Here is a 15590-nt window from a genome sequence, read left to right on the forward strand (position 1 = left end):
CCCCCATACACAGTGCCCCCAATTGCCCCATAGACAGTACCCCCTTACACAGTGCCCTGATATACAGTGCCCCCAATAGCCCCCATAGACAGTGCCCATAATTGCCCCATACACAGTGCCCCCAACAATAACACGGCCGGGCCCCCTTTAAAACTGAAGATTGGCCGGTCCCGGGACAACTGTCCCCCCTGTGCCCCCCTGATGGCAGCCCTGGTCATCACTGGGTGGTCACATAGATCCATTATATGCCAACTTTGTTTGGAGGGAATAAGCTTTATTCTCTTCTAGATGCCTTGATGTGGTTCCACCTGGTTGGTTACATTGATGACATCTTTATGGTGTGGTGGGATCACTTGAGGATTTACAAGATCTCACTGGTTATCTTAATGCATTGGGGTTTGCTATGGAGTATAGTCAAACAGCTATATCCTTTTGGATAGTTAAAGTGGCCAATGGGCAAACGATTGACTTCATTAATTACTTGTCTTTTTGCCAGATGTAAAATAAAGGGTTAATGTGGGAATGGGGGGGGGGGGGGGGGCAGTGGGTAGGGGTCTGAAATATCTTCCACTCCTGTGTACTCTGTTCTGTAGCCTTATTCTATAGACAAAGTTTTCTACAGTAATTTTTTTTTATCATGTATTTTCCACTCTTTCCATTTGCAGATCCCAACGGAAAGCATAGAAGGTGAGAAGGGATTCAATTCCCAGTGTGGGAGGCTGTTTGGTTTATACTCATGGATGGGAAATTGGAAACCCTGCTAATATACCATTAACAGCCATCGTCGTTGTTTGGGAAATGGGACCATGTTAAGTGATAGAGAGGCCTGGGGTGGGCATGGTCCTTCAGCTACTCCTCCAGCACTCGCACTGCCCCCTCTGCTTGGAGTTGTTTTCCAGCAACAACTGATGGGCCACAGTGTCCAGCCTGCTCTTATGGCACCATCTTACCCAACTATATCCACTGACAGCCATAGTCACTTCCCAGAGGCTATTATCCCCCCACTGCTACTATAGGCACTATCTCTCCCTACTATACCTGCTATCCCACAGCCCCAGTCCCTTCCCAGAGGCTATTATCCCCCACTGCTACTATAGGCACCATCTCTCCCTACTATACCTGCTATCCCACAGCCCCAGTCCCTTCCCAGAGGCTATTATCCCCCCACTGCTACTATAGGCACCATCTCTCCCTACTATACCTGCTATCCCACAGCCCCAGTCCCTTCCCAGAGGCTATTATCCCCCCACTGCTACTATAGGCACCATCTCTCCCTACTATACCTGCTATCCCACAGCCCCAGTCCCTTCCCAGAGGCTATTATCCCCCCACTGCTACTATAGGCACCATCTCTCCCTACTATACCTGCTATCCCACAGCCCCAGTCCCTTCCCCGAGGCTATTATCCCTCCACTGCTACTATAGGCACCATCTCTCCCTACTATACCTGCTATCCCACAGCCCCAGTCCCTTCCCCGAGGCTATTATCCCCCCACTGCTACTATAGGCACCATCTCTCCCTACTATACCTGCTATCCCACAGCCCCAGCCCCTTCCCAGAGGCTATTATTATCCCAGTGCTACTATAGGCACCATCTCTCCCTACTATACCTGCTATCCCACAGCCCCAGTCCCTTCCCAGAGGCTATTATCCCCCCACTGCTACTATAGGCACCATCTCTCCCTACTATACCTGCTATCCCACAGCCCCAGTCCCTTCCCAGAGGCTATTATCCCCCACTGCTACTATAGGCACCATCTCTCCCTACTATACCTGCTATCCTACAGCCCCAGTGCCTTCCCAGAGGCTATTATCCCCCCCTGCTACTATAGGCACCATCTCTCCCTACTATACCTGCTATCCCACAGCCCCAGTCCCTTCCCAGAGGCTATTATCCCACTGCTACTATAGGCACCATCTCTCCCTACTATACCTGCTATCCCACAGCCCCAGTCCCTTCCCAGAGGCTATTATCCCCCCACTGCTACTATAGGCACCATCTCTCCCTACTATACCTGCTATCCCACAGCCCCAGTCCCTTCCCAGAGGCTATTATCCCACTGCTACTATAGGCACCATCTCTCCCTACTATACCTGCTATCCCACAGCCCCAGTCCCTTCCCAGAGGCTATTATCCCACTGCTACTATAGGCACCATCTCTCCCTACTATACCTGCTATCCCACAGCCCCAGTCCCTTCCCAGAGGCTATTATCCCCCCACTGCTACTATAGGCACCATCTCTCCCTACTATACCTGCTATCCCACAGCCCCAGTCCCTTCCCAGAGGCTATTATCCCCCCACTGCTACTATAGGCACCATCTCTCCCTACTATACCTGCTATCCCACAGCCCCAGTCCCTTCCCAGAGGCTATTATCCCCCCACTGCTACTATAGGCACCATCTCTCCCTACTATACCTGCTATCCCACAGCCCCAGTCCCTTCCCAGAGGCTATTATTATCCCACTGCTACTATAGGCACCATCTCTCCCTACTATACCTGCTATCCCACAGCCCCAGTCCCTTCCCAGAGGCTATTATCCCCCCACTGCTACTATAGGCACCATCTCTCCCTACTATACCTGCTATCCCACAGCCCCAGTGCCTTCCCAGAGGCTATTATCCCCCCACTGCTACTATAGGCACCATCTCTCCCTACTATACCTGCTATCCCACAGCCCCAGTCCCTTCCCAGAGGCTATTATCCCCCCACTGCTACTATAGGCACCATCTCTCCCTACTATACCTGCTATCCCACAGCCCCAGTCCCTTCCCAGAGGCTATTATTATCCCAGTGCTACTATAGGCACCATTTACTATACCTGATTTGCTACTAACGGAGAAGCACACAGAGTTGATATCAGTACATAATAAAGTCTAATCTGGAATGTTGTTTTTTTTTTTTTACCCCAGAGAGTGAAGAAACTGTAGAATCGGACGAAGAAGAAGTGGTACAGTACTAAAATGTTTTTGTTATTGACAGATATGTAAAACTAGCTCAGCACCTTGGTTTCTCTGGATAAGGGCTATTCCTACTGCACAGCATGCCTAAAATGTACTAAAAATATGTAACCTTAAATCACAATGCAATTCGGTTGCCATCAGCATGAAATTATACACAGTGTTGTCTTTTGAATTTAGTACAGTAAAATAAAACATCAGTCCATTTATTTAACCCTTTCCTTGCCAGATAGTTCTAAACTTTCCCTTCGTTCTATGTTTTATATATATATATATATATTTTCCTTTCAATCTTTAGGCTCCAAGTAGTGGAGGCAGCAACGCCGGGACAGGTGAGAAACAATACAGAGGAGGCATCTCCAGTAGTTACCAGCAAGGGGGGTGTAGGTCAGGATAAAGCTGGCCATGCCATAATAGCTATTGACTTCTCTCCAGACTGAATCCATGGCTTTTTGCCTGTGGATGGAGCCCACTGATTGGCCAATATCGTCTCAGTAAGTTGATCTCAGTGGGCCAAATCAGGATAATCTGATGATTTGGTCACCAGGCCAATGACTGGATGATGATGGGGTTCTAGGAAGACCCCTCAGTAGAGGAACATATCAGAGTGCCCATGGGGTCCTTCCATGATGGGAGACTGACTGCAGGGCCCGTATAAGGGCCAATAAACTGCCAACTCAGTCAGTGGCGTAACTAGATGTTACTGGGCCCCACAGCAAATTCAATTTAGGGCCCCAAAACATTGGTAAGTTGATCTATTCTACCAAGATATATTGTAATTACTCAATTTTTAGGGCCATGCTGGGCCCCCTACACCCCTGGGCCCCCCTGTAACTGCTTCCCCTGTAGTTACACCCCTGAACTGGCTCTGGAGGGGCCCAATTAGCAATTTTATTTGTGGCTTTCGGCAGGTTTTCTAATTGTATTTGCAACAAAGTCCAATTGTTTTATCTCTGGTATCTTCTTTCCCCAGGAACCGGTTCTGGAAACTCTGTTGGGGTACTGTATATTGGGATATTGACTTATTACTCATATTATTGTTATTATAGCAATTCCTATTTCTAAAAAGAAAAAATTGACTTATTTTACTACTTAAATGAAAGTGAATTATTGAATCTGAGCCCAGAGAGTAGAAAGAGCTGTGGGAGAAGGGCCTAAGGGGTCATATACATGGAGCCAGAGCTCCAAGGGACACAAAAGCCCATTAAACAGTGCATATTGCTGCCTACTCTCTGCTTTAAAAATTCTGAAATCTTTGTAAATTTGAAATTGTTTCCTGTTCAATCTTTTAGGGGCCCAGCGGCGGAGGCAGCAATTCTGGCAATGCCAACAACTCTGGAAAAGATGAGAAGCAGGAACCAGAAGGTACCTTGAGTAGCTCCCAATAAGGTGGGGGGTTGTAGATCAGAATTAAGCCAGCCATCTGATCAGAGCTGCTGACTCGTTCCACCTCCCCCCCCCCTATGGAGTCTACAGCTTATTGGCCGGCATATGGCACCCACCAGTTGGCCTTCCCAACCACTGCGTCAGTACATAGATGAAGTCCCCATCTGAAGGGTCTCTGTAGGCCTTGCTGTATTATCCAAACGTTGGCCCCTACGTTGGATCATCTAGATGTAGTATGGCCAATTCGGGCAGAGATCTGCTCAACTGGATCTTACCTTTTTTCTATTTAGTGTTATTTTTATTACTCTATGAGGATCATTTAGGACTGCAAGACAAGATTGCATGATTTCTAGGGTTGTTTTACATTCTTTAGGGGCAACTTTGTAGAGGGAACCCTGCAATTAGGAGGTGATGGTAACTCTACGGTTCCTGAGTGTCCACAGGCGGACGTACAAGGAGTGGCTGGGGACACAGGCAATCGATAGCATCGATTTGCACTGTTACTATGTCAATTTTTATACTGGTCATAAATGAGCCTTTCCATATTTTGGCACTAGGTGGGTTGAGTAGTCTAGATGGGTTGGGAAGGCTAGATGGGATGAGTAGTCTAGTCTAGTTGGGTAGACTAGATGGGTTGGGTACAGTAGATGAGTTCGGTAGTCTAAATGGGTTGGGTAGACTAGATGGGCTGGGACGGCTAGATGGGATGGGTAGTCTAGTTGGGTAGATTAGATGGGTTGGGTACACTACATGGGTTCGGTAGTCTAAATAGGTTGGGTACACTACATGGGTTCGGTAGTCTAAATAGGTTGGGTAGACTAGATGGGCTGGGTAGACTAGATGGGTTGGGTACACTACATAGGTTGGGTACACTACATGGGTTGGGTACACTACATGGGTTGGGTACACTACATGGGTTCGGTAGTCTAAATAGGTTGGGTAGACTAGATGCGTTGGGAAGGCTAGATGGTATGGGTAGTCTAGTTGGGTAGGCTAGATGGGCTGGGTAAACTAGATGGGTTGGATAGATGCTGAATAGACGATAGATGCACACTGATATCCTGATCCAGGTAGGAAAATCTAACTGAGTAGACTAGTTAAACCATGTGTGGGAAGGCCAGCAAACCATATATGAGTTAAATGTACCCCTGAGAAGTTGATGACCTATAACCCCCGCAATGCTTATACTCTGCTTATTTGCTCTTCGTTGTTACCCTTTCTTTGACTGATCAGGAAAAGTCTGACTTTGGGTTCTGTCTGTTTTCTTTCTCCAGGGCCTAAAGGAGGTCAACCAAGTCCACACCTGGTACTAAACCCTGATTACAATTTGTAGCCAATATTGAGATTGTAGCAAATATATAAGATTAGAGCGCAAGATCAGCAAATTGCACCCGGATTCATGAAACCTGTAGTAAATTCAAAATGGTGCTGGTTCTCTTCTTGTGAAATGTGGTGGGTTCTCTTGGTCTACCTTTTGGTAGAGGTTCACTTTCCGTTCCTTGATGTCTAATTTTGACTACGTGGCACATTAGTTACCCCATATACGTAATGTTTTGGATTTTTTGAGGTAGATACTAGCTATTTTTACATTCATTCGGCAATTTGATCCATTAGAATTTATCCAAATTGTTATTTCTTTATTGACATATCTTTGATTTATACCTCAGCGTCTTGTGTTTTGGGGGGTAATCCAGTAAGAAACTTTCTACGGTCTGACGGACTTAAGCCACCTGTTGAATTTTTATTGGACCAGAGTCCTCACTGGGTGGGCACATAGATCCATCATATGCCAGCCTTAGCTGAGGAAATGGGCATTGATGTGGTTCCACCTGTTGGTTACATTGATGACATCTTCATGGTGTGGTGGGATCGCTTAAGAATTTCTACGATTTAATTTAATGCATTGGAATTTACTATGGAGTATAGAAAATACTTTGGGGTGATTAATGTGGTCAATGGAGAAACTGAAACTACTGGTTATTGGGGGAAGATTATAACAATACTATGGCTATAGACCATGTTCCTCAAGTTGGGATGTGATGGTACATGTTCTTTATAGAGAACGTTTTTGGATATATATATAACCTTGGGTATTAAATATATAATTTCCATTGTCTTTTTTGCCAGATTAAAATAAAAGATTTAATGCGGTAATGGGTGGCAGTGGGTAGGGGTATTTTGGGTTTTTCAAGGCTGCCATTTTGCTCCTGTGCAGTCTGCTCTGTTTGTATGTAGCCTTATATATATCTATATGTATGTAGCCTTATATATATATATATATGTATGTAGCCTTATATATATATATATATGTATGTAGCCTTATATATATATATATATGTATGTAGCCTTATATATATATATGTATGTAGCCTTATATATATATATATATATATATATATATGTATGTAGCCTTATATATATATATATATATATATGTATGTAGCCTTATATATATATATATATGTATGTAGCCTTATATATATATATATATGTAGCCTTATATATATATATGTATGTAGCCTTATATATATATATATATGTATGTAGCCTTATATATATATATATATGTATGTAGCCTTATATATATATATATATGTATGTAGCCTTATATATATATATATATGTATGTAGCCTTATATATATCTATATATATGTATGAAGCCTTATATATATATATATGTATGTAGCCTTATATATATATATATATGTATGTAGCCTTATATATATCTATATATATGTATGAAGCCTTATATATATATATATATGTATGTAGCCTTATATATATATATGTATGTAGCCTTATATATATATATATATATATATATATGTATGTAGCCTTATATATATATATATATATATATGTATGTAGCCTTATATATATATGTATGTAGCCTTATATATATATATATATGTAGCCTTATATATATATATGTATGTAGCCTTATATATATATATATATGTATGTAGCCTTATATATATATATATATATGTATGTAGCCTTATATATATATATATATGTATGTAGCCTTATATATATATGTATGTAGCCTTATATATATATATATATGTATGTAGCCTTATATATATATATATATAAATGTATGTGGCCTTATATATATATATATATGTAGCTTTATATATATATATATATATGTATGTAGCCTTATATATCTATATGTATGTAGCCATATATATATATATATATATATATATATATATATGTATGTAGCCTTATATATATATATATATGTATGTAGCCTTATATATATATATGTATGTAGCCTTATATATATATATATATATGTATGTAGCCTTATATATCTATATGTATGTAGCCATATATATATATATATATATATATATATATATGTATGTGGCCTTATATATATATATATATGTATGTAGCTTTATATATATATATATATATGTATGTAGCCTTATATATCTATATGTATGTAGCCTTATATATGTATGTAGCTTTATTTGGTATTACAGAAATAGACAACGTTTTCTTCATATATTAATAAATATTTTCTGTACATTCTATTTGCAGTTCTCTGACAAGACAGAAGGTGAGATGGAACTTTATTGCCAGCGTTGGAGGCTTTTAGTTAGAATGGAAATGGGCAGTGTTTGGATATACTCATGGATGGGCAATCGATGGCAGCCATCATTATTTGGCATATAGGGCCATGTTAAGTAGTAGAGAGGCCTGGGGTGTGTAAGATATTTTCAGCTACTCTTCTAGGACTCCCAGTGCCCCAGTGCATCTGTTATGCCATAGTACTTTCCTAAACTACTACTGACACCATCTCACCCAACTATATCCACTCTCTGACAGCCACAGGCACCATCTCTCCCTACTATACCTGCTATCCCACAGCCCCAGTCCCTTCCCAGAGGCTATTATCCCCCCACTGCTACTATAGGCACCATCTCTCCCTACTATACCTGCTATCCCACAGCCCCAGTCCCTTCCCAGAGGCTATTATCCCACTGCTACTATAGGCACCATCTCTCCCTACTATACCTGCTATCCCACAGCCCCAGTCCCTTCCCAGAGGCTATTATCCCCCCACTGCTACTATAGGCACCATCTCTCCCTACTATACCTGCTATCCCACAGCCCCAGTCCCTTCCCAGAGGCTATTATCCCACTGCTACTATAGGCCCCATCTCTCCCTACTATACCTGCTATCCCACAGCCCCAGTCCCTTCCCAGAGGCTAATATCCCACTGCTACTATAGGCACCATCTCTCCCTACTATACCTGCTATCCCACAGCCCCAGTCCCTTCCCAGAGGCTATTATCCCACACTGCTACTATAGGCACCATCTCTCCCTACTATACCTGCTATCCCACAGCCCCAGTCCCTTCCCAGAGGCTATTATCCCCCCACTGCTACTATAGGCACCATCTCTCCCTACTATACCTGCTATCCCACAGCCCCAGTCCCTTCCCAGAGGCTATTATCCCACACTGCTACTATAGGCACCATCTCTCCCTACTATACCTGCTATCCCACAGCCCCAGTCCCTTCCCAGAGGCTATTATCCCACTGCTACTATAGGCACCATCTCTCCCTACTATACCTGCTATCCCACAGCCCCAGTCCCTTCCCAGAGGCTATTATCCCCCCACTGCTACTATAGGCACCATCTCTCCCTACTATACCTGCTATCCCACAGCCCCAGTCCCTTCCCAGAGGCTATTATCCCACACTGCTACTATAGGCACCATCTCTCCCTACTATACCTGCTATCCCACAGCACCAGTCCCTTCCCAGAGGCTATTATCCCCCCACTGCTACTATAGGCACCATCTCTCCCTACTATACCTGCTATCCCACAGCCCCAGTCCCTTCCCAGAGGCTATTATACCCCCACTGCTACTATAGGCACCATCTCTCCCTACTATACTTGCTATCCCACAGCCCCAGTCCCTTCCCAGAGGCTATTATCCCCCCACTGCTACTATAGGCACCATCTCTCCCTACTATACCTGCTATCCCACAGCCCCAGTCCCTTCCCAGAGGCTATTATCCCCCCACTGCTACTATAGGCACCATCTCTCCCTACTATACCTGCTATCCCACAGCCCCAGTCCCTTCCCAGAGGCTATTATCCCACTGCTACTATAGGCACCATCTCTCCCTACTATACCTGCTATCCCACAGCCCCAGTCCCTTCCCAGAGGCTATTATCCCCCCACTGCTACTATAGGCACCATCTCTCCCTACTATACCTGCTATCCCACAGCCCCAGTCCCTTCCCAGAGGCTATTATCCCCCACTGCTACTATAGGCACCATCTCTCCCTACTATACCTGCTATCCCACAGCCCCAGTCCCTTCCCAGAGGCTATTATCCCACTGCTACTATAGGCACCATCTCTCCCTACTATACCTGCTATCCCACAGCCCCAGTCCCTTCCCAGAGGCTAATATCCCACTGCTACTATAGGCACCATCTCTCCCTACTATACCTGCTATCCCACAGCCCCAGTCCCTTCCCAGAGGCTATTATCCCCCCACTGCTACTATAGGCACCATCTCTCCCTACTATACCTGCTATCCCACAGCCCCAGTCCCTTCCCAGAGGCTATTATCCCCCCACTGCTACTATAGGCACCATCTCTCCCTACTATACCTGCTATCCCACAGCCCCAGTCCCTTCCCAGAGGCTATTATCCCACACTGCTACTATAGGCACCATCTCTCCCTACTATACCTGCTATCCCACAGCCCCAGTCCCTTCCCAGAGGCTATTATCCCTCACTGCTACTATAGGCACCATCTCTCCCTACTATACCTGCTATCCCACAGCCCCAGTCCCTTCCCAGAGGCTATTATCCCACTGCTACTATAGGCACCATCTCTCCCTACTATACCTGCTATCCCACAGCCCCAGTCCCTTCCCAGAGGCTATTATCCCCCCACTGCTACTATAGGCACCATCTCTCCCTACTATACCTGCTATCCCACAGCCCCAGTCCCTTCCCAGAGGCTATTATCCCCCAGTGCTACTATAGGCACCATCTCTCCCTACTATACCTGCTATCCCACAGCCCCAGTCCCTTCCCAGAGGCTATTATCCCCCCAGTGCTACTATAGGCACCATCTCTCCCTACTATACCTGCTATCCCACAGCCCCAGTCCCTTCCCAGAGGCTATTATACCCCCACTGCTACTATAGGCACCATCTCTCCCTACTATACTTGCTATCCCACAGCCCCAGTCCCTTCCCAGAGGCTATTATCCCCCCACTGCTACTATAGGCACCATCTCTCCCTACTATACCTGCTATCCCACAGCCCCAGTCCCTTCCCAGAGGCTATTATCCCCCCACTGCTACTATAGGCACCATCTCTCCCTACTATACCTGCTATCCCACAGCCCCAGTCCCTTTCCAGAGGCTATTATCCCACTGCTACTATAGGCACCATCTCTCCCTACTATACCTGCTATCCCACAGCCCCAGTCCCTTCCCAGAGGATATTATCCCACTGCTACTATAGGCACCATCTCTCCCTACTATACCTGCTATCCCACAGCCCCAGTCCCTTCCCAGAGGCTATTATCCCCCCACTGCTACTATAGGCACCATCTCTCCCTACTATACCTGCTATCCCACAGCCCCAGTCCCTTCCCAGAGGCTATTATCCCCCCACTGCTACTATAGGCACCATCTCTCCCTACTATACCTGCTATCCCACAGCCCCAGTCCCTTCCCAGAGGCTATTATCCCCCCACTGCTACTATAGGCACCATCTCTCCCTACTATACCTGCTATCCCACAGCCCCAGTCCCTTCCCAGAGGCTATTATCCCCCCACTGCTACTATAGGCACCATCTCTCCCTACTATACCTGCTATCCCACAGCCCCAGTCCCTTCCCAGAGGCTATTATCCCCCCACTGCTACTATAGGCACCATCTCTCCCTACTATACTTGCTATCCCACAGCCCCAGTCCCTTCCAGAGGCTATTATCCCCCCACTGCTACTATAGGCACCATCTCTCCCTACTATACCTGCTATCCCACAGCCCCAGTCCCTTCCCAGAGGCTATTATACCCCCACTGCTACTATAGGCACCATCTCTCCCTACTATACTTGCTATCCCACAGCCCCAGTCCCTTCCCAGAGGCTATTATCCCCCCACTGCTACTATAGGCACCATCTCTCCCTACTATACCTGCTATCCCACAGCCCCAGTCCCTTCCCAGAGGCTATTATCCCCCCACTGCTACTATAGGCACCATCTCTCCCTACTATACCTGCTATCCCACAGCCCCAGTCCCTTTCCAGAGGCTATTATCCCACTGCTACTATAGGCACCATCTCTCCCTACTATACCTGCTATCCCACAGCCCCAGTCCCTTCCCAGAGGATATTATCCCACTGCTACTATAGGCACCATCTCTCCCTACTATACCTGCTATCCCACAGCCCCAGTCCCTTCCCAGAGGCTATTATCCCCCCACTGCTACTATAGGCACCATCTCTCCCTACTATACCTGCTTATCCCAACAGCCCCAGTCCCTTCCCAGAGGCTATTATCCCCCCACTGCTACTATAGGCACCATCTCTCCCTACTATACCTTGCTATCCCACAGCCCCAGTCCCTTCCCAGAGGCTATTATCCCCCCCACTGCTACTATAGGCACCATCTCTCCCTACTATACTGCTATCCACAGCCCCAGTCCCTTCCCAGAGGCTATTATCCCCCCACTGCTACTATAGGCACCATCTCTCCCTACTATACCTGCTATCCCACAGCCCCAGTCCCTTCCCAGAGGCTATTATCCCCCCACTGCTACTATAGGCACCATCTCTCCCTACTATACCTACTAACCCACAGCCCCAGTCCCTTCCCAGAGGCTATTATCCCACAGCCCCAGTCCCTTCCCAGAGGCTATTATCCCCCCACTGCTACTATAGGCACCATCTCTCCCTACTATACCTACTAACCCACAGCCCCAGTCCCTTCCCAGAGGCTATTATCCCCCCACTGTTACTATAGGCACCATCTCTCCCTACTATACCTGCTATCCCACAGCCCCAGTCCCTTCCCAGAGGCTATTATGCCACATTATAAGCACAATCCAGAGCACACAGCTATTGATATCAGTGCATAACAATGTCTAATTTGACATTTTTATGGGTTTTTTTTTCTCAGAGACTGAAGAATCGTCAGAAGAAGCACCGGTACAGTACTTAAATATTTATATAGATAGATATGTAAAATGTGCTTGGCACCTAGCTTTTTCTGCATAAGGGTTGCAGTTAAATATTACTGGTTTTTGACTACTTTTACAGATTTTTACATTGACTATTTTGTCTGCACAGTGGCACTTGGTGATTGTAAAAGCATTAACCAGCTGATCTGTATAAATCCGGCTCCATGTTCTCTGTTCCTGCAATTGGAGTTGGGAGCATTAAACCCAGTTTCCCAGCACTGAACAAGTCTGCCCTTATCCCCATGTCTGATTCCTGTGCCATATAATGAGGGGAAAATGCCATCATTATCTCTATATGTAAGGTACCAGCAAGGGGCCTGACACAGTGCTGGGAATCAGCATTCTCATTGGTCACTTCTTCTGCATTTATAATGAAGTTTTTATCAGTAGAATTCTCATTGGTGAATTTTCTTGCATCTATAATTATGTTTTTTGGCAGCTTCTATAGCAAAACTGGGGGGCGCAGTGGGACAGCATCATGGCTGGGTTTGTATCCCCTTTAATAAAAAAAGAAACCCAAACAACTTTTTTTTGCCACATCCACAAAATATATGATGCAACTGCAGTTTTTTTAATGTGACCCCAACTGTTTCCTCACTGGCTGAATTTCTTTTGCGACAAATTTTTGTGGCGAAATGCGGAATTTTCCAGCAAATCCATGCCTGCCTGCACATTGGGACTGCTATATACAGAGTATTGCTGTCTCCACTTTAAATACTGAAATGTTTCCCCTTTAATCTTTAGGCTCCAAGTAGTGGAGGCAGCAACGCCGGGACAGGTGAGAATCAATACAGAGGAGGCATCTCCAGTAGTTACCAGCAAGGGGGGTGTAGGTCAGAATAAAGCTGGCCATGCCGTAATAGCTATTGACTTCTCTCCAGACTGAATCCATGGCTTTTTTGCCTGTGGATGGAGCCCACTGATTGGCCAATATCGGCTCAGTAAGTAGGTCCCAGTGGGCCAAATCAGGATAATGTCATCATTTGGTCACCAGGCCAATGACTGGATGATGATGGGGTTCTAGGAAGACCCCTCAGTAGAGGAACATATCAGAGTGCCCATGGGGTCCTTCCATGATGGGAGACTGACTGCAGGGCCCGTATAAGGGCCAATAAACTGCCAACTCAGTCAGTGGTGTAACTAGATGTTACTGGGCCCCACAGCAAATTCAATTTAGGGCCCCAAAACATTGGTAAGTTGGTCTGTTCTACCAAGATATATTGTAATTACTCATTTATTAGGGCCATGCTGGGCCCCCTACACCCCTGGGCCCCCCTGTAACCGCTTCCCCTGTAGTTACACCCCTGAGCTGGCTCTGGAGGGGCCCAATTAGCAATTTTATTTGTGGCTTTCGGTAGGTTTTCTAATTGTATTTGCAACAAAGTCCAATTGTTTTATCTCTGGTATCTTCTTTCCCCAGGAACCGGTTCTGGAAACTCTGTTGGGGTACTGTATATTGGGATATTGACTTATTACTCATATTATTGTTATTATAGCAATTCCTATTTCTAAAAAGAAAAAATTGACTTATTTTACTCCTTAATTGAAACTGAATTATTGAATCTGAGCCCAGAGAGTAGAAAGAGCTGGAGAACGGCCTTATTGGTCATTTACATGGAGCCAGAGCTCCAAGGGGGGCAAAAGCCCCTTTAACAGTGCATATTATCCCATTATCCAGAAAATTCCGAATTACGGAAAGGCCATCTCCCACAGACTCCCTTTTAATGAAATAATTCACATTTTTAAAAATGGTTTCTTTTTTCTCTGTAATAATAAAACAGTACCTGTACTTGATCCCAACTAAGATATAATTACCCCTTATTGGGGCAGAACAGCCCTATTGGGTTTATTTCATGGTTAAATGATTCCCTTTTCTCTGTAATAATAAAACAGTACCTGTACTTGATCCCAACTAAGATATAATTACCCCTTATTGGGGGCAGAACAGCCCTATTGGGTTTATTTAATGGTTAAATGATTCCCTTTTCTCTGTAATAATAAAACAGTACCTGTACTTGATCCCAACTAAGATATAATTACCCCTTATTGGGGCAGAACAGCCCTATTGGGTTTATTTAATGGTTAAATGATTCCCTTTTCTCTGTAATAATAAAACAGTACCTGTACTTGATCCCAACTAAGATATAATTACCCCTTATTGGGGGCAGAACAGCCCTATTGGGTTTATTTAATGGTTAAATGATTCCCTTTTCTCTGTAATAATAAAACAGTACCTGTACTTGATCCCAACTAAGATATAATTACCCCTTATTGGGGGCAGAACAGCCCTATTGGGTTTATTTCATGGTTAAATGATTCCCTTTTCTCTGTAATAATAAAACAGTACCTGTACTTGATCCCAACTAAGATATAATTACCCCTTATTGGGGCAGAACAGCCCTATTGGGTTTATTTAATGGTTAAATGATTCCCTTTTCTCTGTAATAATAAAACAGTACCTGTACTTGATCCCAACTAAGATATAATTACCCCTTATTGGGGGCAGAACAGCCCTATTGGGTTTATTTAATGGTTAAATGATTCCCTTTTCTCTGTAATAATAAAACAGTATCTGTACCAGAACCAAAAAAATCCTATTGGATTTAATTACTGTTTAAATAATTTTTTTAGTAGATTCATGGTAGGAGATCCGAAATTATAGAAAGACCCCTTATCCAGAATACCCCAGGTCCCGAGTATTCAGGATAACGGGTCCCATTCCTGTACTGAGTTTTGCTGTCAACTGAAATATTTTCCTTTCAATCTTTAGGCTCCAAGTAGTGGAGGCAGCAACGCCGGGACAGGTGAGAAACAATACAGAGGAGGCATCTCCAGTAGTTACCAGCAATGGGGGTGTAGGTCAGGATAAAGCTGGTCATGTGATAAAAGCTACTGACTCATTCCCTCCAGATCAAATCAAATTGGCCTGTTGATGGAGCCCCCTGATTGGTCAAGATCGGTTCAGTAAGTCGATCTCAGTGGGCCAAATTGGGATGATCTGAT

The 15590-nt window shown here is 44.8% G+C and overlaps 1 protein-coding gene across 2 annotated transcripts in view; it reads left to right on the plus strand.

The window, feature by feature from the left end:
• The window catches only part of LOC100496429 (histone H3.v1-like), a 48184-nt gene that overhangs the window by 2862 nt on the left and 29732 nt on the right, over window positions 1-15590 (plus strand). Inside the window, exons 4-14 of one of the 2 annotated variants that reach the window (XM_031900432.1) lie at window positions 666-687; window positions 2916-2953; window positions 3262-3295; window positions 3937-3962; window positions 4256-4328; window positions 5624-5655; window positions 7903-7921; window positions 12527-12555; window positions 13332-13365; window positions 14008-14033; window positions 15358-15391. In XM_031900432.1, the coding sequence (XP_031756292.1) occupies window positions 666-687; window positions 2916-2953; window positions 3262-3295; window positions 3937-3962; window positions 4256-4328; window positions 5624-5655; window positions 7903-7921; window positions 12527-12555; window positions 13332-13365; window positions 14008-14033; window positions 15358-15391 (367 nt within the window). The remainder of the gene's footprint in view (window positions 1-665; window positions 688-2915; window positions 2954-3261; window positions 3296-3936; window positions 3963-4255; window positions 4329-5623; window positions 5656-7902; window positions 7922-12526; window positions 12556-13331; window positions 13366-14007; window positions 14034-15357; window positions 15392-15590) is intronic. The other variant, XM_031900433.1, reaches the window with a different exon arrangement.

Source organism: Xenopus tropicalis, chromosome 4 (genome assembly GCF_000004195.4).
Source record: "Xenopus tropicalis strain Nigerian chromosome 4, UCB_Xtro_10.0, whole genome shotgun sequence".
Lineage (NCBI taxonomy): Eukaryota > Metazoa > Chordata > Amphibia > Anura > Pipidae > Xenopus > Xenopus tropicalis.